The 22,950-nt window shown below is 33.6% G+C and overlaps 1 protein-coding gene across 2 annotated transcripts in view; it reads left to right on the top strand.

The window, feature by feature from the left end:
• Nucleotides 1–22,950, top strand: part of LOC130442465 (insulin-like growth factor 2 mRNA-binding protein 1) — a 139,989-nt gene that overhangs the window by 23,307 nt on the left and 93,732 nt on the right. For both annotated transcript variants that reach the window (XM_056776594.1, XM_056776593.1), the window contains exon 3: nucleotides 13,922–13,975. In XM_056776594.1, the coding sequence (XP_056632572.1) occupies nucleotides 13,922–13,975 (54 nt within the window). The remainder of the gene's footprint in view (nucleotides 1–13,921; nucleotides 13,976–22,950) is intronic.

Below are 22,950 nucleotides of genomic sequence, written 5' to 3'. Positions count from 1 at the left end.
AGATGGAGTTACCGTAACTGTTGGAGTATTTATGTTTACCGAATTACGCTGTAAAAGTCCTAATTACCCTTCCATGATAAATGGCAGCAATAGCATTTTTAGCAAAGATTTGTTGCATCGGTTTCATTTTCTTGAAAGTTGTAGCACAAGATAAGGTCCAGGTTTGATATTCATCTGGTTTCTCTTTAAGACGATTAGCTGCCGGTTGCAAAAGTTCACCATCAAGTTTTCTCTATAAATTCTTGTGTTTAGTCTTCGGAGCTGCATAGGATGTAGATGGTATTTTTTCTACTTCAACAGTTGTCGTATCCTCCTAAAAAAGATAAATAATTTGTTTTCATTTCATTTTCAGTTACCGCAAGCAGCTGAGGAATGGGAACATGCTGCCAAAGATTTTGTGAGCCAGTGGAGTGCCCCTAATCGGTGCTATAGATGGCAAACACGTGAAAGTAAAGGAATCTCCTGGTTCTGAATCATATTATTATAACTCCAAAAAAAAACATGCAGTGTTGTATTGATGGCGGTTGTAAATGCAAACTACGAGTTCATTATGGCTAATGTTGTGATGTTGGGATTAATGGTCGTGTATCAGATGGATATGTGCTACAGAATACAACATTTGGAATGCAATTCCAAAATAATGCTTTAAATATCCCACCAACTGCACTGATGCATTGAAGTTCCCGAAAACTGCCACACTTTTTTTGTTGAGGATGAAGCTTTTCCAATTTAATGAAACCATATAGCCAAACTGGATTAACAAAAGAGAAAAGAATATGCAATTATCAAATATCGCGAGCTAGAAGGATGGTTGAAGGTGTTTTCGGTATACTAGCTACTCGTTTTGGGGTATTTCAAAGAGCATTTCCTTTTGATCCCATAAAAGTAAGGAATATTATTTTGACTTGTTATCTACAAAATTTTTTGAGAAAATCATGTTCATATTTATCTCCAGCATTCATGTTTCGTGCAGATAACGAATCAGGAATAATACACCAACCATCTCAGGAAGTATTCCAGTTGACACCATGCAGGTGCAAGGTGCAGTTCCTTGGCAAGAGAAAATGGTCTAGTGAAACATACAATTTTGTAGTTATTTAAATAAAATAAATTAAAATTTACCTGTGTGTAATTATTGTCCAAACTAGAACGTTCACTCTATCTTCCCGGACTACGTATAGTAAACTGAGCATCCATACTAGACAATGAATCCGATACGGATTCCTGATCGTGTTAAAAAACATTTCATTATAATACCACAAAGTAGGTTGGTATAAGTCGTCTGTACTATAGTCTATTTTAGAAAGGTATAGAGTAATAAAATGGGGAATTCCGTCCAGTTCGGCTTAATTTCGGTGTAGACCATGAAATATTGTGTAGGGATTACTTAGGTAGTAGATTATACAGTTACGTTTTGCGTTTAACAGGTACCGTTTACATAATGCCTAATTTTTATTCTGTTTAAATAAAATTATTTCCTTTTTACGAGTATCCTACCGGCACGCCTTTGGTACACTATTTTCAGTGTTTAAGAATGGATAACAATGGGCTAAACCCATATGCCAAACTATGAAAGTGGCTTAAATATTCGTTGGGTCACTCTGTGGTCCCTTTGTATACCTAATGAGGTTTTATTACTCTATAACTTTCTGAAATAAACTGTAGATCCGGATTTCTTTGACTGGAGATGTTTCTTAAGCTCCTTTCGGAAGTTAGTTTTTAAAGAATTGAATTTTTTCTTCACATCATATTTGCCCGTGGAAACATCTCTTTGTATTTAGACAACAATGCACGGTCATGATATTTGTTATACTTAACATTCCACAAAGATGGCAATTCTCTATACAATTGGATACATTCGACGATAAACTCTCTTATTCCGCAATACTGACTCTACTCAATGCCATTGAAAAAATATGGTGCAATAAAAATTAAACTCAATCAAACTTTTGTTCAATCATTGTGCAATCTTCAATATTAACCCACAATTCGTGATATTGCGTAATAAAATTGATTGTCTGGGTGCCGCCTTAGAAAAAATCTATTTCAGGACATTGCAGATAACGAGACTCTGCGTAAAACTGTATATTTACATAAAATTTCTTGAATATTTAATAATCAACCCGGACGCAACTGGTGTAGACTTTTACAGGTCCGATTGACCGCGGGAATCAACTACCTGACCAAGATGGAAGAAAATTTGACCTCGTCCGAATAACCATTGAAATAATTCTACCTGTAAATATCCAACCTATAATTCAGTATCATCTATTATTTGACTGGATAAGAATACAGGGTGTTACTAAATTCATGCAACAAAATGCAGAAAATAATTGCTCGAAGAAGAAATTAAGATGCGTCTTTTCTATGACAAAATTTCCGTAACCCCGAGTTATCCCCCTTAACAAAAGGTGATTAAAATTTCAGTAATGCAAGAAAATTTGCGTGCACTCGAAAAGAAGTAACCACGAGTATTTTTCCAATATTTCTGTTACATTATACAGGGATAAAATTACATCATATCAACACTTTTTTGCAAGAAGAAGTTTTATGAAATAAAATCATAGCTGAAGGTCTTTGAATTAATGATTTTTTTATTCTTGAAATTTTATCCCAAAACCAAAACTTGCAGAGAAAAAAAAATAACACAATAGTTTATAATTTTTGTGGAAAACAGCGATAGTGTAAAATGTAATACGATTTATAATGAATTCTTAAATATAAGGATTTCTAATTTCACCCCTGTATAATGTAACAGAAATATTGAAAAAATACTCTTAGTCAGTCCTTTGCCAGTGCACCAGAATTACAGAATTTCAGGTTTCTGGCATTACTGGAATTTTAGAAAAAAAAATAAAAACTCAATTTTAGTCACCACCTTTTAATGAAAAGGAGTAGGCTAAGGAAATTTTGTTACAAGAAAGACCCATCTTAATTTCATATAATTAATCACCTTTAGTCGTATGAATTAAATATGTTTCTTTTTCTTTTTCTCGAAATTCAGTTTCATAAACTAAGTCTGTTTATTTAAAAACATTTCTTACGTACAGGGTCAAATTTTTGTTTGCGCAAACGAGCTCGTCAAATTTTTTGAAAATGTGCAAGCTTTTTGACGTGTTTGTCAAACAATGGAAATTTGAATTGACCTGTTTGATAATTTGCAACGGTGTTTATAAAATGAGATCTTAGTTATCACCTTGAATCCATGGAGAACACCACTACGAAAAATGACAACGGAAATAGCGATATTTCTAAAAACGCTGTTAAAAATAAAATCAAAGAATTATATGTATAAAAAAAAGACCAGATATACACATAAAGGTATGCTACGCGATGACAACAATGTTAATAAATCTTCAAATATCCTGTTGTGCAAGTTTTCGTTGTCATTTGGTTCTGTGCCCATTATTATTTCTTGTAACAAATATTTGTGCGTATATTTTTCAATCAATATCATTTCAATCACTCTGAGACCTTTTGTTTTCTCAATATATAGCGCTTGTGCGAAGGCCAGCAACACCCTATATTGATACTCAATATTATACATCGCCTGATCTAATCTGATCCGGATAACCAGAGTAGATCTGCTAATGTATCAACCTAAGTAAGAACAATCTACGAATACTAAAATGAGTTCTATCGGGGTACTGTCGCCTTAACAAACACCTGAAGACGCTAGACCTAGCAGATAATACGGCGTGCAGATTTTGTTGCACAGAGGATGAAACCCCTATTCACATTCTCTCGAAGTGTGAAACACTAAGGAACTCCAGAGCACTACATTTGAGAAGACGAAGATCTCTGACAATTAAGGCCATTCTAGACTTTTTAAAAGGAGTGGGATTGATGGATCAGCTGTAAACACTCGGTTCGCCAGTATCGCAGCAAGAAAGGGGGGACACAATAGATCCTTTGAATCGCATTGTATCCAAATCCCTACATACGTACAATTTGATCCGGACTGGTGCATTGAATGGGCTAATTTTTTTGTGTTTCTAATGGAATTACGGCTAAGAAATCAATGAAAATGTGTCAGAAGTGTATTGGAGAGCAAAAGTAACAAATAACATCGAGTAAAAGTCTCAATAGAGATGCTTAACAACGATACATTAGGGAAATCTGCAGTATCATATGTAATCGAGTGCAGACTGAAGTTAAAGAACCTACAAACGCTACTGCAAACTAAAAATTCATTATCTCATATTGCAAGATATATGTATGACTTTTATACAAATGGTCTCATACCATGTGGTTATTTGAAGTAAAACCATTGCAGAAGAGGATAGTTGCAACGAGCTTGGGGAGTCATACTCTTAGTAAGAAGATATTTACACGATGGAACCGCCGCAGATTGCTCGCTTAATGAATCTGTGATCATGTAATTTTACGTTTCATTTTTCAGATCCTTCATCGTATGATTTTTTTCTCATAAAGTTTACTGTCATTTACCTCGAAAATTTGAAAGCTGAAATGCGCGAAGAAAGACGCAGAGTTTTTGTTTTAATTTTTAGATAAAATAAATTTTGACACATAATGAACAACCTCAGAATAAACAACAGTACATCTCAGACAATCGAATGATATCAAGAAGAGAATTTTTATCAAAATAAATCGATCGAAATAAAATTTAACCATTGAATATCGACACGATGTTACAGACCCCTGTTTATAAGAAACAAAAAAAAAAGAAAAGGTTCCAAAACACCTGCTCTCTGGTCACGTGCCCGGTAATGCAACCTCGTTTGATCACATCTCCATAATAAAAAAAGTACTCAATGGATTTTGTTGTCGTTAAATCTGTTTGAATGTGCGCTTGCTTTTTATACAGGGTGTTTAATACGTAGGTTTATTGTTATAGACAGTAGACGGTAATGAAAAATTTAATATCGCAGAGGCATAACTCAAATAGCCGGATATAACGATTAGCATAATACGTTAGGGATTTGGAGGACGCGACGTTGTAATGGCCTAAGTACGTGGGCATTAGAACTTCATAGACGATTAATTTTTGATGGCCAAAATTAATGTGGACTTCCCATGCCGCTGGGTTAAAAAAGAATGACGATAATGAACATATGGAACATGTTTAGCATTAATAAATTTAATATTTGTTTACCATAACATTTACCATAAAAAAATATTTCAATGAATTGTGTAAATTGTGTACAAAAGTCATGTGTAAACTTCTAGTCCTGATATTAAGTGAGAGATTGATTCTGCGACAATACAGATTAGGTACAACAGGTTGCAAGACTATGGCTGAGGAGTGCAATACAATGCAAGGCGCAATATTTCTTGATAAAAAGCATGCGCACATGAAGTTCGGCTGATTGTTTCATACAAGATCTTGCACTTGCAACATCATCGGTTCGTTGCCGTTTTTATTACGTGCAAGCTGCAATTCTATGGAGAAAGCTACTTACTTTTGGCTTAACAACCAACCTATCCATCAGGCTTCAAAACCAAGGTAGTAGTAGATAGAATTATTGACAGTGATCCACTGACCACTTTTTCATTTCGTTACTCACTTACTTAGTTTTGTTATCAATGTTAAACCGGTCACAAAATAATGAATCAAATTTTAGGTATTTGTTTAACTCACTTTTGAATTTTTATTAGTGGCAGCCCTGATGCAATGACAAGAGTCACGCGACGTCTAATATTCATTTATACAATATTTTGACCTTGCAAGAAATAGCATGCAATTTCTTGCACCATGTCAAGAGGCCTTATTGCAAGACCAAGACTGACTATGCAAGTCTTTAGCGGTTTTTGACTGTATGCGTTTTTTTATTAAACTTTTTCTAAGAATGATTAAAACTTAGTTACTAAATTTATTTATTCTCTAAACTAATTATTATCCACTGAAGTATGCACTTACTAGATACTAATCATAGATACTAGTTATCAACATACAAATTTATTTAAACACACTATTCTGATGTGTTCTAAATGATTATCAAATTATTTACTGACTGCTGAACCTATTTATACCAAACGGATTCTAGAGTGTGAATAAATAAAAAGGCCTTCTTAGAAATTGATTCTATGAAAAAGGCTATAAAATACTGTGAATAAATTGTGAAAAAACAATATAAAGAGATTACCGCCGCATCCGTTTTACGAATGTATACCAAATTTTAAATTCTATCAACATAATCGAACATCACCGGCTTCACGGTCCATATCATGGAGTATAAAAATGAAATACGCTTCCATTCAATTATAGATAAAATAGTTCTAGTGAATATTATGTTATCACATGGGTAAACTTAAACAAGTGATTCTCAACTCGAAACTTCAGTAGTTTTACTTTTAAAAATTACATAATTATAAATATGTTAAAAGTATGTAGTTTAAAGACCAAAATTTTCGTATTGACGAGTTCTGTCCATTTCTTAATCCTTTATTTTCTTTCTACTACTAAATCTAAATAATACTTTCTTTGATATACCAAAAGCTTGACAAAAAATCCAAATCAATACTAATTGTCAGACCCAGTAAAGAAGATTTTTGTTTCTTAAACTTAATGTGAAGGTGATTCTGAGAGGTTTCTGGTATGGACAAAACCAGGAAAACCTGGTATCGACCCCTTTGACATAACCTGATGGTTGGATGAAAATTAATGTATTTTAAATGAGGTTATCCTGATGTAATTCTAGTATGGAAATTGTCGGGTTAACCTGATAAGAAATATTTTTCCATTCAGTAAGGAAACCCTGAAAGGTTCATCGTATGGACATAATCAGAATAATAATAATGACAAAAAATTGTTTTATTTTGAATAAACTGGATTGCACTAATAGGGTTAATCTTGTATTTAGCTGATAAAGTCTTTATGATGTTTCAAGGAAAACATCATCATGAAATTACTTTTTTTACTTAATATTTGCGTAATTTGATGTAAATGAATAAAAAATCGAAAATTTCTTCTGCCGAACCTCAGGTTTTTGAGAATCTTGATGTAATGGGCTAGCTCTGATTCGGATTGTAAACTAAGAAAGTGATTCTCCATTTTGCAACGAACCAATCTTGTTGATCTCATTGCTGATTTTGTATAATTCGGACCAAATCATGAAAATCCTGTTTTTTAAATGAAATTTCCATTTTTTATTTGAAGACAATTGTCCTGTAGGTAATTGCACTTGATACTGAACTTTCATTGCCTAAATTTTTATTTCATATTTGAATTTTCTCATTGTTAGAATCTTCCACGTATCCATCGACGACTGTAAAAAATATCCATCCACAAAGTTACTTCAAAATATTAATGTAGTCGCCTGCATTAACAAGAAGTGTAGCCCAAGTCCTGTAAAAACACTAAATAGTGAAGGCATCAGAATTGGGTAATTGGACTTTCGCTATGAATCTAAATATTTTTCCGGTATAAGTTGATGTTTGTGTACAAATTTTATATACAAAATAAAGAAAATTACTTGCTCAAACCTTTATCTATGTGAAAAAGCGACCAGATTTCTTGGGTCCCTAACAGACCATCAGCAGCTCGCCCTTCAGTAGGTGACAGTATTCTGTACCAAGAGAATCTAAAACTTTTTGCTCTTCCCCGCATAATAATAAATAGTTATTTATGTAACAAGTGAGTAAAGTAAACCCTTTTCACGATTAGGACGGTCTGTTTCATACCAAATTTTTTCTACGTCCGTAGACTTGAAAAAATTCAACAACACTTTTATCAATTTTCATTTTGTAATAGTAATATCAAAAGTACAACTGTGACCATTATTAATTAGAAGTGAAGAAGAAGTTACATTACTACTTGTACTTGAATTGGCAACATTTAACGAGTTCAAAAAAATAACAAAGTCTGTAGTTGTTTTAGTACTTATTGGATTGTTGGTAGGATCGTGCACATTTACAATGTTGTTTGAAGTCAAACTAGTTGTTTCCGGAATTCTTTTTGTATTTTATTGAGTCGTCTACGCAACCCTCAGCAACTGTGTTGGATTTCCACCCACCCATGTTTCTTAGTTGAATTATATCACCACCGAAATCCACTAATAGAGACGCCGAAGAGCGTCGAAATGTATGCCCAGTGTAGTTTTTTGAATTAGGTAAATTCAAATATGTTTCGATAAGTGAGGAAATTTTTGAAAAGGTATTGATACCTACAACTTGGGTTTTGCATTTTTCATTACTATACTGGAAAAAGAAATGATCTGTTTTGACATTTGTGGGTAGTTGGTTTTTATATTCTTTATAAATGATTACCAAGTTTATTCTATTGCCAGATATCTAACAAATAACAGTAAATCGACGTTGAACTTAAGTTGTATCAATTATTGTGATAATTGAAACATTTCCGGTATTATTGATATCGTTACACGTCATTTTATGTAATTCCTCCCTCCGCAGAGCTCCTGCGATTCCGAATATTGAAGCAACCTGAAAAATGTTAAAAATAATATCTAAACTTACATTAAAATGTTTTGCTGTCATACTTTAAGCATGAGTTAATGATCGTTTGGAGCTTGCAACAGAAACTTATTAATTTTTTTACGGGTAAATGATGTCTACGTCGTTATTTACCATTAGGGTGTCTTTCAATTTTGAATAAGTTGACCAAAGTGTTGAAGACTTCAACATTTTGGATTTAGTTTTAAAGTAAGCTAGTAACACTCTTTCTGTAAAGCTGTTTATGTCTTTTTTGGTACGCCACTCCATGAAAGAATTATATTCCTTTAAATACTGTTCCCTGGATTTCTCATGGAGAAGGTTCATAGTCGCTGAAATTGCCGATTCAACAACATCTGGTGTGCAGTTTAAATTTTCTTCATTATTACTTTCCATCATTAATAATAGTAATACTACCACATTCATTTTAATTAGACGTAGAAAATAATTTTTTGCATCAAGTCCTGGAATACTCTTTATAGGTGATCCCAACACCAATTAAAATATTTTCATTTTAAATATGGCCAAATTTACATAATTTAACATTCTTTGACGTGATTACCGTCAATACAGGGGTGTATTTGTTGACGTTACATCGAAAATGTTTTTGAATTAATCAATGTTTCAAACTGATATGTATACGAGCATTAAAAATTAAAATGAAAACTACTTTTTATGATAATGTATAAAGATAATGCGTGTATCCTTTAAATTCATTAAGAGGATATGAGATAATACAATCTGACTTTGTGATCTCACAGTTTATTTACATAAGGAAAATAAGGACGGAGATACCAACAGAATTATTCAATACCCTTAAGCTACAAGTTATGTTTTGTTTTCCTTTTCAAAAATTTGTTCAGGTTCATTATAACGAATATCCGTGACGACATTTTTGATTCACCTGTTTAAAATTAAGGGGTATAATATAAATATTTTTTCGAATAAAATACGCTGCTCTACTTAAGACGAAAATGTATGAAAATATTGCTTTCCAATCGATATTTATATTGAGTTAGGTATAGCTATTGAATGACAGAATTGGTAGTGTTACAGAAAATGTGTCGTCAAAGCCAGCAAACTGCAATTGCTACAGTGAAATCTTATATTCCGAATACAGCTACTATAAACAAATCAGTATAGCCGTATCCTACATATAATTGAGTTTCCAAGTTCAAATCAGAGTTATTTCGACATATTAATACTAAAATTATGTGTATTAGATTATTCAATTCAAAATGATGATTAACCCATAAAAAATTCATTGTTTGATTTTTCCCTTATAGCACGTGATGTATAAATATTTTTAAATTGAGAAAAATTTCTTTAAATAGGAGAAAAGTTACCCCCATTATTAATAATTCATTCAAGTCAATTTCTGTTAAATTACTCGATTGTTGATAAATAGAATTCTCTCAAATTTTCGTTTTAAAATTAGGTTTAAATAAAAAAAACACAATAAAAAAATTCTCTCTATTCTCTATTATTATACCTATTATCATTTTTATTTCAATTAAAGAAATTTATTTCGTAAAAAAACTCCCAATTATTAATTACTAAATCTATTTCAATATTTTTATTTTTTTTTATTTTTGTTTATTTGTTACTTGTCTATCCCAAAATGTTCGGGATGCCATCAGATTATACAACGGATATCTCGATAATTCGGTTATAGAATGTGAACAAACCTCCCTAGAAATTGATTCAATAAAAATGGCCATAATATTCTATAAAAATGTTATGAAGACATTATTTTTTACGTACAATTATTTAGATATCACATAATTTCGTTAATACGAAGTTTGCTATTCAAATTTTGAGATATGGCAACACTGATATGAATATGTCAAATAGTTTGACATTTTCATTGGTGAACGGATTCAGAGAGCGATCATTTTTTATAATTTTCGACGTGGATTAAACTAACAACAGGGTGTCGATTAACTCGCTTCGACTTTTGGTGGTGAAACACCATTTCGAGCCACAGTATTTCGTTGCTTTTCCGACAAAATGTGGTTGCACTTCGCTACAGGTTCAATTTCATGAATGTCCTCCAAAATCGGTTGTGGTGCCAAAAAACATCGTAGCTTTGAGTAAACTGATTATGCAGGTCGTCATGTGACGTACCATGAGATGGAGGCATACTTGGGCATTAGTTCCACTAGCATACATTCAATATCGCATGAACATTTAGCTGTCAAAATAGATCATGGATCTGTGCATATGAACCCAAAACTAAACAACAATCAACTGTATGGGTTTTTCATGACGAGTCAAATCCAACAAAATTTTGTTCGCGCAAAAGCACTTCCAAGCAGAAGGTCTCCCGTATTTTCGGAATCACTGCCACCGTTCCATTAGAACAACGTAGAACGGTGTATTCTGAATGGTACAACTCCATTTATTTGCCAGAAGTATTCGACAAAATGAGGCAATCCAATCGCAGAATACGAATTAATCTACACCACGACAATACGACAATAGGAGCTCTCACACAGCAGTCCAAACAAAATCGTCGGTCAAAACAACAAATTATGATGATTTCTTCTTATCTCCGCAAATATAAAAAAAAATTGTGAGGTCAACGCTTTTCTTCACCTGAAGAAACATAGATGCATTCAAATCACATATTTTGAAGTTACTTTAATTGGAATGGAAAATGGAACAATATTTTGAAAAGCAATAAAGCGATAAACAATTAAAAATATTTGTTTTTATTTGTCTATCTCAAAACTTTAGTAACAACTCTCGCAACTCCGATTTCAACTGATGATAAAATATCTTGTGTTGGACTATAAAATAAAACAAGTAAATAATATAAATAGAGCCTTATAATGTTTTTGAGCTTGTTACCCGTTATTCGTTCTCATATTGTAAGGTAACCTTTTATTATTGTTTTCTTGAAATTGTCAGATGTTTGAGACGGCTAATTTAGGTAGAGGCATGCACGAGACCTTTTCCCTAAATTGTTTCCTGAAAAATATTCTTTTGGGGTTCCCTGAATGGTTTACGCGATGGATGAGAAGTTGCCTCAGATGATTACCGACCGGCTCATTTTTCCACCTCAAAAACAAATGATTTAGGTTAATTATTCGTACCGCAAGTTCAATATAACAATTTTAACATGCAGAAACAGTGTACCAACTAATTGTCTGACATTCTCATGTTTGAAGAAACGTGCAAAGCAAAAATATTTGGAACTGATCATTAAATGCTATTGAAAAGGCACACAAAATGGAAAGTATTGATAGCATATTACAAATCTAGTAAAAATTGGTTTGAAGAGTCACGCGTCTGAAGGAGCTGACAAAAGAAGATTTTCTGCACTGTCATTTGGAAGCGACACCTCTTGTATATATAATATATATCATAATATTGTCAACGATATTAATTCTCCTTTTATTAGTTGATTTAAAAGATTTGGAACAAATTGTAAATTGTTTACCATTATTTTATTTGATACGATTTCATTTGTTCAAATACTCTTTTATTGTACTGTACTCATATTGTATCGGAATTCAAAACAATGAATGGTTACGTTGCATGAAGAAAAGTTACACAATTTGTGGTAGTTTATAGAGAATATCTCCTAAAAATCGACAGAAAACGTTAGAAAATACGAAATTCAGCCTGCAATTTGGCCGACTACTTCTGAGAATTCGTTAAGGACCTCACCGTTCAACAACTAAACATATGTGTGGCATTGACCACCGGCTGACTATGCATTTTGGATGTAAAATACTTCTTGGGAATTAAATGGGCGTCCAGTATTTCAAATCTAGTTGCGCTAAAATTTGAGTTATACTTAAAACTGTTTTTTCTAAGACGGAAAATCTTTGTTTCGAAACATATTAATATAAGTAAAATGCCAGATCTCTGAATTTCTACATAGTGAACATAAAAATGTTTAGCTCAAGTCTTTGAAAATTCTAATGAAACGGCCCAACTCGTACTCAGATTTTAAACAAAAAACTACTAAGAAAATAATCCTTCACTTTGCAGAAAACAAATAGTGTTGACTTTCGTATATTATTGCTTAAGAGAATTATCCCAGAAGTACCTGATCCAACAAGAATTTTGGAAAAAAATATTTTTATTTTTCAACGTAATCTCCATTTAGCTCCATACACTTCTCCCAGCGATGTTCAATAAGTTCGATACCCTCAAATTAGCCATTAACTGCCGACATAACTTCTTCATTGTTGGAAAATCTTTGACCACCGAGTCATTTTTTTAAGACAGAAAATGATCCGAAGGGGCTAAATATGGTCAATACAATAAGGGATGTTTGAGCTGATGCATTGTCTTAATGAAACAACACTTTCTTCTTAGCCAAATGCGGCCGTTTTTTTTTGATTTCTTGCAAAAACTCGCATAATACTCGCCGTTGATAGTTCATCCTTTTTCGAGATGGTCTTTGCCTTTGGAACCGGTTCTCTCTTTCCAGTCCTTTGTTTTGATTGTTCTTTTTTTCAGGTGTGAAGTGATGGACCCACGATTTTTTTGTCATTAGATACTTTACCTCATTCTTTTTGTAACAATAAGGCCACCATATCGTAAACGCCAATACATCTTCATTCTTAACCATTTTCAATTAGAAATATCTTCTTTTTTTACTTGAATTTAGTATTATTTCAGCACATTGTTTTGGCAAATATGACTTATCTACTTTAATCACAAGTCACAAGCATCGAAAGAATGCCCTCCATGGTTATGAAACGGCCTAAAAATTTGGCATTCTTTCTGAAACATTGCTATACACGATGGAAACATCTTCACGACGCCGTTTTTGTTCCATTGTGGGCAAACGCGGCACAAATCTTGCGCAGAACTTCCTCGATTCAGTTAATATGCAATATACCGCACGTGGAATTTTTGGAGTCGTGCGATGCTGGTATTCGCAGGTCGTACGGCCTCGTTCAAACTCTGCTACCCAATATTTTACTGTTGATAACGAAGGAGTAGTTTTACACAGAGTAAAATCTAGTGCAGTTTTTATATTGATTGGGCCAAGGCCTTTCAAATAAAAATATTGTATCACATAACGATGACCAATTTTTTCCATGTTTACAAATTCACTGAAAACGTTCACTATTAATGGCTGCCAAACAAATACTAAACAACGTGGCGTCTTCATATAGATTGTGTCCTTTCTAAGAAAGTGGTATTTTTCAAGCAATTACCCTCATCTCTAAGTCAGGCTAAGTAGTTCTGGGACCATTCCCGTATTTCAAGTTATTTGGACTAAATCGTCAGTTTTTTGATAAAATATTCATTTAAAGATTGTGAATATCTGCTTGAAAATGTAGTAATGATTGTTGTAATTGCCGCTCACAAAAAGGAATGATGTCAACTTCAGATTCTAAATAAATATTACATCATCTCCTAAATTATTTCCAATTTTCATGAAAATTAATTGGAAAGTAATCGACACATAAAAGTTGAGAAAACCATATCTGTTATGATTATTGGTAATTGTATGATAATAATTTTTTGTCTGTTTCTCTAGATCACTTGGTGGACATCCTGACACCCCTCCAATGCAGGTTGGCAACGGTTGGATGTAAGTATATGTTTCACTGTTATTATGTTTTTCATTATTGACAAATTTCATCTTGTGAAAACAATATATTTCGTAATACGAAACTAAACATTTTAATATTAAGGGTGTTATCAAATTTACAGGTTCTATCATGTTTGCCGTTAATAAAAGCAAATTTAGAACAGTAGAATTAACACAACACTCAATAAGTCGTGTGACTAAAGAAAAAAAATCGATTTTATTAATCAATGTAATCTCCTTCAAGAACAATACAATCATTCCAACGCTTCTCTAACCAGTCAGTGCCGTGCTTGAAGAAGTATTTGTCTTTTGCCTCAAAATAGGCATCAAATTTAGCAATTGCTTCTTCATTTGAGGTGAATTTTTTACCGGCGAGAATTTTTTGAGATCAACGCATAGCTAATAGTCACTGGTAGCCAGATCTGGATTATACGGCGGATGAGGACGCAGTTCGAAATGTAATTCGTTCAATTTAACCATGGTTCCCATCGACTTGTGAATCGTTGTATTGTCTTGGTGACATATGACGCAGTTTTCCTAGATTTTTGTAAACATGGCCAAACACCGTTCTGGATTATCAATACGTTGTTGTTTTTGATCGACTGTGAGTAAACGCTTCACCCAGTTTGAAAAAAGCTTTCTCATGGTCAAAAGTTCATGCATAATTGTGAACACATTGCCTTCTGATATCTTTACGGCCTCAGCTATCTCACGCAATTACAATTTACGATTAGATATAACAAATTTGTGGACATTTTGATGTTTTCTGAAGTAATTACCTCAATTGGACGACCAGAACGTTCACCATCATCGGTATCTATACGACCACGTTTAAATTCAGCAAACCAATAACAAATGGTTCTTTTGCATGGAGCAGAGTCCTGATAAAACTTTTAAAGCCATTTCTGAGCTTGTACAGTATTTTTTCTTTCAAGTAGCAATGCTAAATGAACACACGAAATGGTTTTGAATCCATTATTTTGAAAATAACAAAAGTAGATTCACTTAAAGGCTGTGACTTTTTTCTGACTAACCGAAATGTCATTAAATTTTACACATAGTCTTTCGAAAGTTGATACTTCATAAACGTCATATGGATTTGACGATGGCATCGCCATCTGCGTGTCAGTCAGACAGCTTATTGAGTGATGTTATACGAAAAGAACACTTAAAATGACAACCAATACGATGAGCTTGTATTATATATCAACGATCACAGTTTATGAACCTATCGATTATTTTATAATATCTGCTCTAGTTTTTTTACTTAAATCTTTTAATTGTACATACAAACATGAAATAAAATAACAAATGTTTATAATATAAGTTATGGTTTGAAAAATTCGGATACCTCGAAATAAATAGAGGAAAATGTCGAAAACATGTTATATTTCAATAAAACGCCTTTATTAGCTTCTCATTTATGATTTTTCTGGGCGCTATCTCTTTTTGAAGGACTGTATTATTTTACCGTCTTCACGGAACTTTTTTTCTCCATTACTTTTATATCTTAGTGGAAACGTGCGCTTTGCTCCTCACTATAAATTTATTAAATTATCCGGAAATTATTCTTGATAATTACGGGGATACTGCAACGATAAATTTGTCAGCATATTTTGCACAATTCCTTCGTATCATCCTTTATGGTTACCTATTAAATTTTGTACAACCATCACAAAACTTTTCCTAAATTTACTTTGCGAAACAGTCATAACTTTGATAAAATCCTTATCTTTCACTAATAACCGTATTTCCCGACCATCAAATATTCCACCTTGGAATGTTTCCTTACTGAGCTTCGGATATTTTCTACAAAATCAATTATTACAATCTCCTTCCTTGTCCAATGTTTTTACAAATTGCTTTATCCTATTTACATATCATACCTTGATATGTAATGGTAGACTATGATTTCGTCTCTGATAACCAATGGTTCCCGTATTAGCCAAACATCTTCAGCTTTGCTCCACTGTCCTACATACAAGTTGTTGACCAAGTAAAAAATTATCCACTTTCACATCCACAGTGATCGGTTATTGATGCTCCTCACATCTTATTCTTCTTTGGGTTTTATTGGAACAACAATTGGAATGAATGGATATTTATTTCCATTATGCAGTAAGACGAAACTTCTTTTATATCTGTCAATAGAATTTGTATTCTTTTAAACCCATGACTAGCTTTCATAGCTTCACTATATCATTACAATACACTAATTCTTGATTTTCAAAAAAAAATGGTAATAACTCCCTTTATCGCCCTTCTGTGTGTTGCAATTTTTACCGTTGGGGTCAATTAATCCAATATTGAGGCTAATAGTTCTGATCGGTGTTTTTTTTTAATTGAGACCACGTATTAAATCCGTTTATTTTCTTTGTCACGCAGCTATTAGGCAATATTTTTTAAAATAATTTCCATAATTTCGTAGGGAATTTCTACAGTTTCTTTTTAAACCATTCATATATATTACTATGAAAAATAGTTATTTTCCTAACAAGTGCGGAAAGTGATACTTTCCCGCACGCGACTGCAGTTGTCCCGAACGACGCGGAGCGGAGTTCGGGCAAGCGGTCAAGTGCGGGAAAGACACTTTACGCATGAGTTAGGAACATGATTTTTTTCTACGACCGTATATACAAAATAGTATACCAACCCATTTTTCAAAAATTTTTTATTCCAACAAACATAACATTATAAAAAACTTTAACTAAAAACTACTAATTATTATAAATATTAATATTGAAAACACAATTTGTTGTATTCTGTAGACTAGTAAGAATTGCCAGTCCAGTGGAGTTATTTGGTTTTAACTGACAGGTAGATGACATCTATGAGGATGGCATCGGTTGCAGGTCGCATAAAGATGACGATGACGGTGACGGCAAAGGTTTTAAGTCATTTGGCAGGTAACAGCTCGGAATTAGCAGCCTTCAAAATAGCTTCGGGAAGTTCTTCGTCGGATGAATCCATTAATATTATTGTATCGGATTGGGTTTAATGTGGTTTAATTTAGAAGAAGATTGCAGTTATTCGGTCACTTCCAAGACGTTTTGAACAACTTTGACGTTTTAGTAACAAATTTGTATTCTTTTAAACCCGTGACTAGCTTTCATAGCTTCACTATATCATTACAATACACTAATTCTTGATTTTCAAAAAAAAAAAAATGTTAATAACTCACTTTATCGCCCTTCTGTGTGTTGCAATTTTTACCGTTGGGGCCAATTATTCCAATATTGAGGCTAATAGTTCTGATCGGTGTTTTTTTTTTAATTGAGACCACGTATTAAAATTTTTTAAAAGAATCATGAATTGTTTAAAAAATAATAAAATGTTAATATTTTCTTGATAACTATCTAATATAAAACGTAAAATGTTGTTAAACAAAACCACGTATCGTCGGGCAGGGGGAGAGGTATTCCAAAAGGACTATAATATGACCACGTGGTTTATGGACGCTCCCTTATCGGGAAGATATTTGTAGTATGGCCTTTATAAAAATGTGTTTTCTACGCCCTATCTATATTTTACCGGTTTCTAGCGCTAAAAGCGGTTGCTTATGGTTAGAGTGAAAAAATGAAAAACAGCGTTCAAGTGCCAAAACATTAACTTTATTTCACGCTTTCCATAAGCTAATACAGTTAATTAGTCTTTATAGAAAAAAAAATATCATCTTCGATTTTGATTTGACTTTAATCAGTAAAAGCTAAAAGTTTTAAATATTTAAGTCGTATTTTGTTACTTAAATCAATACTTGGAATAGCTGGAGGTTGTCACAGAGAAGGTTCAAAAACACAAATTTTTCCTGGTCTTCGTTTAGTTTTTTGAAAAAGATACTATTCCAAAGAGATTTCTCAAACTTCTGATGGTTATCTTTTCATAACCATTGAGTACAGCCACATCCTCAATAAAACTCTTTTCATCATTAGATCTTTCAATGTTGAGAGGAAAATTTATCAAATGGTGTACCAGGAAATGAGGACTGGCCGTTTTTGTTGGGAAGAATCAACCTGCAAAAAATTTGGATAATCCTAAAGATAAAGTACTATCTTTGGAAAAGAGTGACATGGCAAGCACCTAGCTCATGTAAAATATGGGCGGACATAAAAATCAGATATAGCTAAGCACAAAGGTCTTATTCCTTATGGCCCACTACATATTTTATTAGTTAAGGAACGAAAGCGAGATGAAAAAATGAAATGAAAATAGTTTGCTCAGTAATCTAAGTACACGCCAATGATTTAAATAAACTTATAGACCGATTAATTTTGATATTAACCTCTTAACTGTTAGCTCAAACGTCCCGCGCTTAATTTAATAATAAACTATTAGAAAATGTTCTGCTCCGATTGTTCCTAAATTAATTATTTCACTACTTCATAATAGGGTAAAGGAAGTTGCGGAGCAATTCGCAAATACGACCTTTTTACATTACTGTAACGGTTAAGTTGGAATTTCTTGAACCGTTGGGGATATTCATACTGAATACAATGTTTAGACCACCAACACTCACAATTAGACTGTCTGACGGGCTTTCGATAACCAAGTTATCGTCTTCAGAGACTGAAGGTAAACTATAACCTAATAACTTACTTACTTGTTTTATACTAAATTTTCCCATCAGTAAACATTCTCACGGGAAAATTAATTCCAGCGGGAATCTTTACTTTTATTCCTTGACTACTAAACTATAAAGTGGGCTGTAAGGAATTGGCCCTATTTAAGTTACTCTTACATGTAGCAATTGCTTGCTTTCAAATGTATTATTGGATAAATTTTTTAACAATTTTACATTATTAATATTAATGTCATGATTGTAACTGGCAGCGTGATCGGCAAGATCTGATTTTTCAGTCCGTCTATAGATATTTTAAATGAGCTAAGTGCTCTTTAAACCGGGCAATAACGGATCTCTTAGTTTTCCCAATATACTACTCGTCACAACCACCAGAGCTAATTTCATATATACCACTCTTTTCCAAATTTGGTATTTTATCCTTAAGATGACCCAAAAATTGTTTTCATGTATTGTTGGATTTATAAACCAACTAACTGACCCGGCAAAGTTGTCCTGCCGTATGAATTACATGTATGAAATATTTTTCTAGTTCAATAAAAATAACTTACTATAAGTCTATAGGGATGTACTTATAATCGAAAGCGTTACATAAACAATGGAAGTAAGCTTTATTTAGATTCATATTTTTACTATTAATTATACAAGAATGCTTTCATAATATAGTTTACGATATAAAAACAAAGCAACAATTGAAGGAATGGCGACACTCTGGTTTCGTGTCCAAAAATCTACTGGAAAAGTTCTTGCTTCAGTTTTTTGGGATTGCCATGGAGTAATCATGATTGATTTTTTGGATACGGGTGGAACAATAATTGGAGATTACTATTCGACATTACTGACCACTCTACGGGAAAAAATTAAAGAAAAAAGACGCGGAAAGCTATCCAAAGGTATTTTGTTTTTGCAGGAAAACGCCCCTGCACACAAATCTCATGTTGCCATGCAAAAAACTCGTAATATAGGGTTTGAATTACTAGAATACCACCCTCTCACCAGATTTGGCTTCGTCCGACTATCTTCTCTTTCCTCAAATGAAAAAAAGTTTAAAAGATCGTAAATTTTCTTCCAACGAGGAGGTAATAAAAGCTGTGGAGGTCTGGTTTGCAGAGCAAGAAGAAACTTTTTTTTAAAAGGTCTAGAGACGTTGCAGGTTCGCTGTAATGAATGTATCCAATTAAGAGGAAAATATGTTGAGTAATAAAATATTTTGACATTAAAATTTTGTTTGGTTCTATAGTAGGCTAAGAATTTTTCAATATATCCTTGTATTAGTAACCACCGCAAATAAATTCCTTAATGATGAAGATGTTTACAAGCAACAAGTAGTAATAAGAATTATCGACATAATATTCTTATGTGACAGATTAAACTGTCGAAGTGCATTTACGGAGAAATGTCATCGTCCTTGGAGACGGTGTGACGAGGGCGAGGCTGTATGATATCGATCGTACAAGGATCCCTCGGCCCTTCTGAGCCTTTTCCCCGCTCGCCTAGAAACTAATAAACCCCCGCGTTGCCAAAAGTGGAGAACCGTTCTTTAACCGATCGCATTGCTCTATTTATCGTTAAGGAAAATGTATTTTTGGCAAACTTTCATTAATTTCTCGATAAGAAATATACTTTTATTTTCCTTAAAGTTTATGTTATATTTAGAATAGTTCAAAAAGGAAATAACACGTTTTATTTCTATATATAGATAATTGGGCGTTGCCATCATCTCCATAGGATATTAATTTTGTTATTTTACCACTAATCGTATGCGTGTGTGGTTATGTAATGTATCTTCTAAAATAAATGCACCGTTACTCGTAAAACGAAACAATACAAACCGACAATATTTTTACAAAATAATCTAATAACAAGAACCGTTCAGTATTTCCGATAATATCGCATATAGTGAGCGAATAAATTATGGAACTGAATGATTATTTTGGAAGCGCAAAGAGTCGATACAGTTTCAAAACACTCATGTTTTAATTCATATTCAGTAGGAGTAACGTCACTAGCAGCGGTGGATTTATCAGCAGGTTGTGTAGGCTGTAGCCTAGTGCGGTAGATTTCAAGGGTCCGCAAATTCTGTTCTTCCATAAAGATGTGGCGCCTGTTCCTTCTTTGTTATCTTCCCTTATCATGGCTCTAGATTGTCACTCTACCTCTTTCGTGGTCGACTTCTACACCGTGTTGCATTGGAGATTTATCCTTTGCTATTTTTACCAATATTTCGACTGTCACTCAACTTTATATGCTGGTTACATTTATAATGAAAACACTATTAATACTATAACTCCACCAACACACACAACTGTTCGACGAGCGTTTCGATAACCAAGTTATCAAAAACGGTAAATTGAATGGTCTATTATGAATATGATAAAAAAATGGTTATTCAATATAAATTTCCTGTCCATCCCCTTTTGTATTAATAGTTTGGTAAATATTTCATGTCATTAAAAAAATGTAATACTTATTTGTCCGTCGTGCGCTTTTTATGTATTCTGTTTTAACAGCTTTGGTTATTTTACAGATTTTACGTAAAAAATGTGCTTCTTCGATCATTAAAAGTTTATTAGGTGATAAATATGTTTTATAAAATGTCACAAAAATCACATTACCCTGAAATTGTATTCCTATGCTTGTATTTGGAAAATAACAAAAGTAAAAAATGTTTATGTCACGAATCGATGAATTTTATGAAGCTTCTAAAAACTGAATTTGATAAATACGAAGACGGTTCAAATATGAGCGAGAAAAACACTGTAGATGGCGTACCTGCATGTTTTGAAGCTCGGAGCTTGATTACGTATTTAGCTGGGTCCCTTACTAACAGTGCGACAGTTTTCTACGCGAACGCGCGTTTCATGCGCGTGCTACACCATGAGTGAGCGTTAAGTTCCAACTGCCGTTGCTCCATAATGATTTCTTTGGTGTGAAAAGACATTTAAAACATGGAAATTATAAATCGGTTACCGTTTCATTTCGGTAGGGAGTGCTGAGTAGGTTTGCTTTATTTAGATTGGCCAATACCTTCAAAGATGACCGCAAAACCGCCGGTAATGAGCCGCATGATCGTCGACCACGAACCAGCGTTACACCAGACAACATTTGCCACGAGGACCGTAGGATAAATTTTCCAGTTCAACTCGGCATTCGTATTGATAGTCTTCCATCAACGAATACCTTCAAACTGTTGTTCTTCGGTTGGAAGTTTGTTGCTCCTTACTGGCGCAATACAAAGTGGAGGGGAACGGTTTTTAACGTGAATCTTCACTACGAAACATAGGTACACTATTACACTCCCAAAAGTAAGTTGTCGTCAAATAATTGGAATAAAAAGGAGGAAGGGGCACCAATTAAAGCGACCTAAGTCCTACGAGTGCTGTACCTTGACTTCCTGCACGCACAAGGTTGCATAAAAGCTGCATACTACTCTAACCTATGTGAAACTCGCTTATTCTTCGAAACGGAGGAGCATTCTAGCGTGATAACTCGCGCCCTCATACTTATGCTCGGTACAATATCAGAACTGGGGTGGGAGATACTATATGTTCCAACCGGGTGGTTACCGTTATACGAACGTTTCTGTTTTTTGTTCCAACCGCCTTAGGTATCGTTTGTGAACCGTTTCCGGGTCTTCTCGATATTTGGTTGAAAACAAGAACCGTTCATGGTCGGAGACTACGCGGAAAATATCTATAAACGCTTCCAAGAACGGTCCAGACTACCAGGTTCGAACAAATCTTATAACATGACCCCTACAGTCCAGATACATCAACCTGGATGACTGAAATGTGCCCTCGAAGGTCAAAAATTGAGATCATGAAATAAAGGATTTTTGCGCACATGCCTTCTGTACAAGAAATTCTTTGATACCGACATCAAAAAGTTTCCGGAGAGATAACAAAAATGTGTAACTAGAGAGGAATTGCCTATAGTTTATTTCAAATAAGTATAGAGTAATAAAATCTCATTAGGTATGCAAAGGGACCTCAGAGTGACCCAACGAATATTTAAGCCACTTTCATAGTTTGGCATTGATTTTATTGTAAAAAATTTTTTTATCAAGTGCAGGTAGTACCACCCGGGTTGGGGTCAATATATGGGTTTAGCCTATTGTTATCCATTCTTAAACAGTGAAAATAGTGTGCTAAAGGCATGCCGGCAGGATACTGAAATAGGGTTGGAATTAGGCAGAGGCACTAATAGAAGGTTAAACGATATGCAAAACGTAACTGTATAATCTACTACCTAAGAACTGGACGGAATTCCCCATTTTAACACTCTACACCTTTCTGAAATAGACTATAGAAAAAATATAAAGTTTCTGTAAATTTTTCCGATAATAAATAAATGTGTAAGAGCGTTTGTCTCAACTATATTTGAACCGCCTTCGTATATT

The sequence above is a fragment of the Diorhabda sublineata genome, chromosome 4 (assembly GCF_026230105.1).
Source record: "Diorhabda sublineata isolate icDioSubl1.1 chromosome 4, icDioSubl1.1, whole genome shotgun sequence".
Lineage (NCBI taxonomy): Eukaryota > Metazoa > Arthropoda > Insecta > Coleoptera > Chrysomelidae > Diorhabda > Diorhabda sublineata.
The sequence above is the reverse complement of the archived record's forward strand: the minus strand, read 5'-3'. Positions and strand labels throughout refer to the sequence as shown.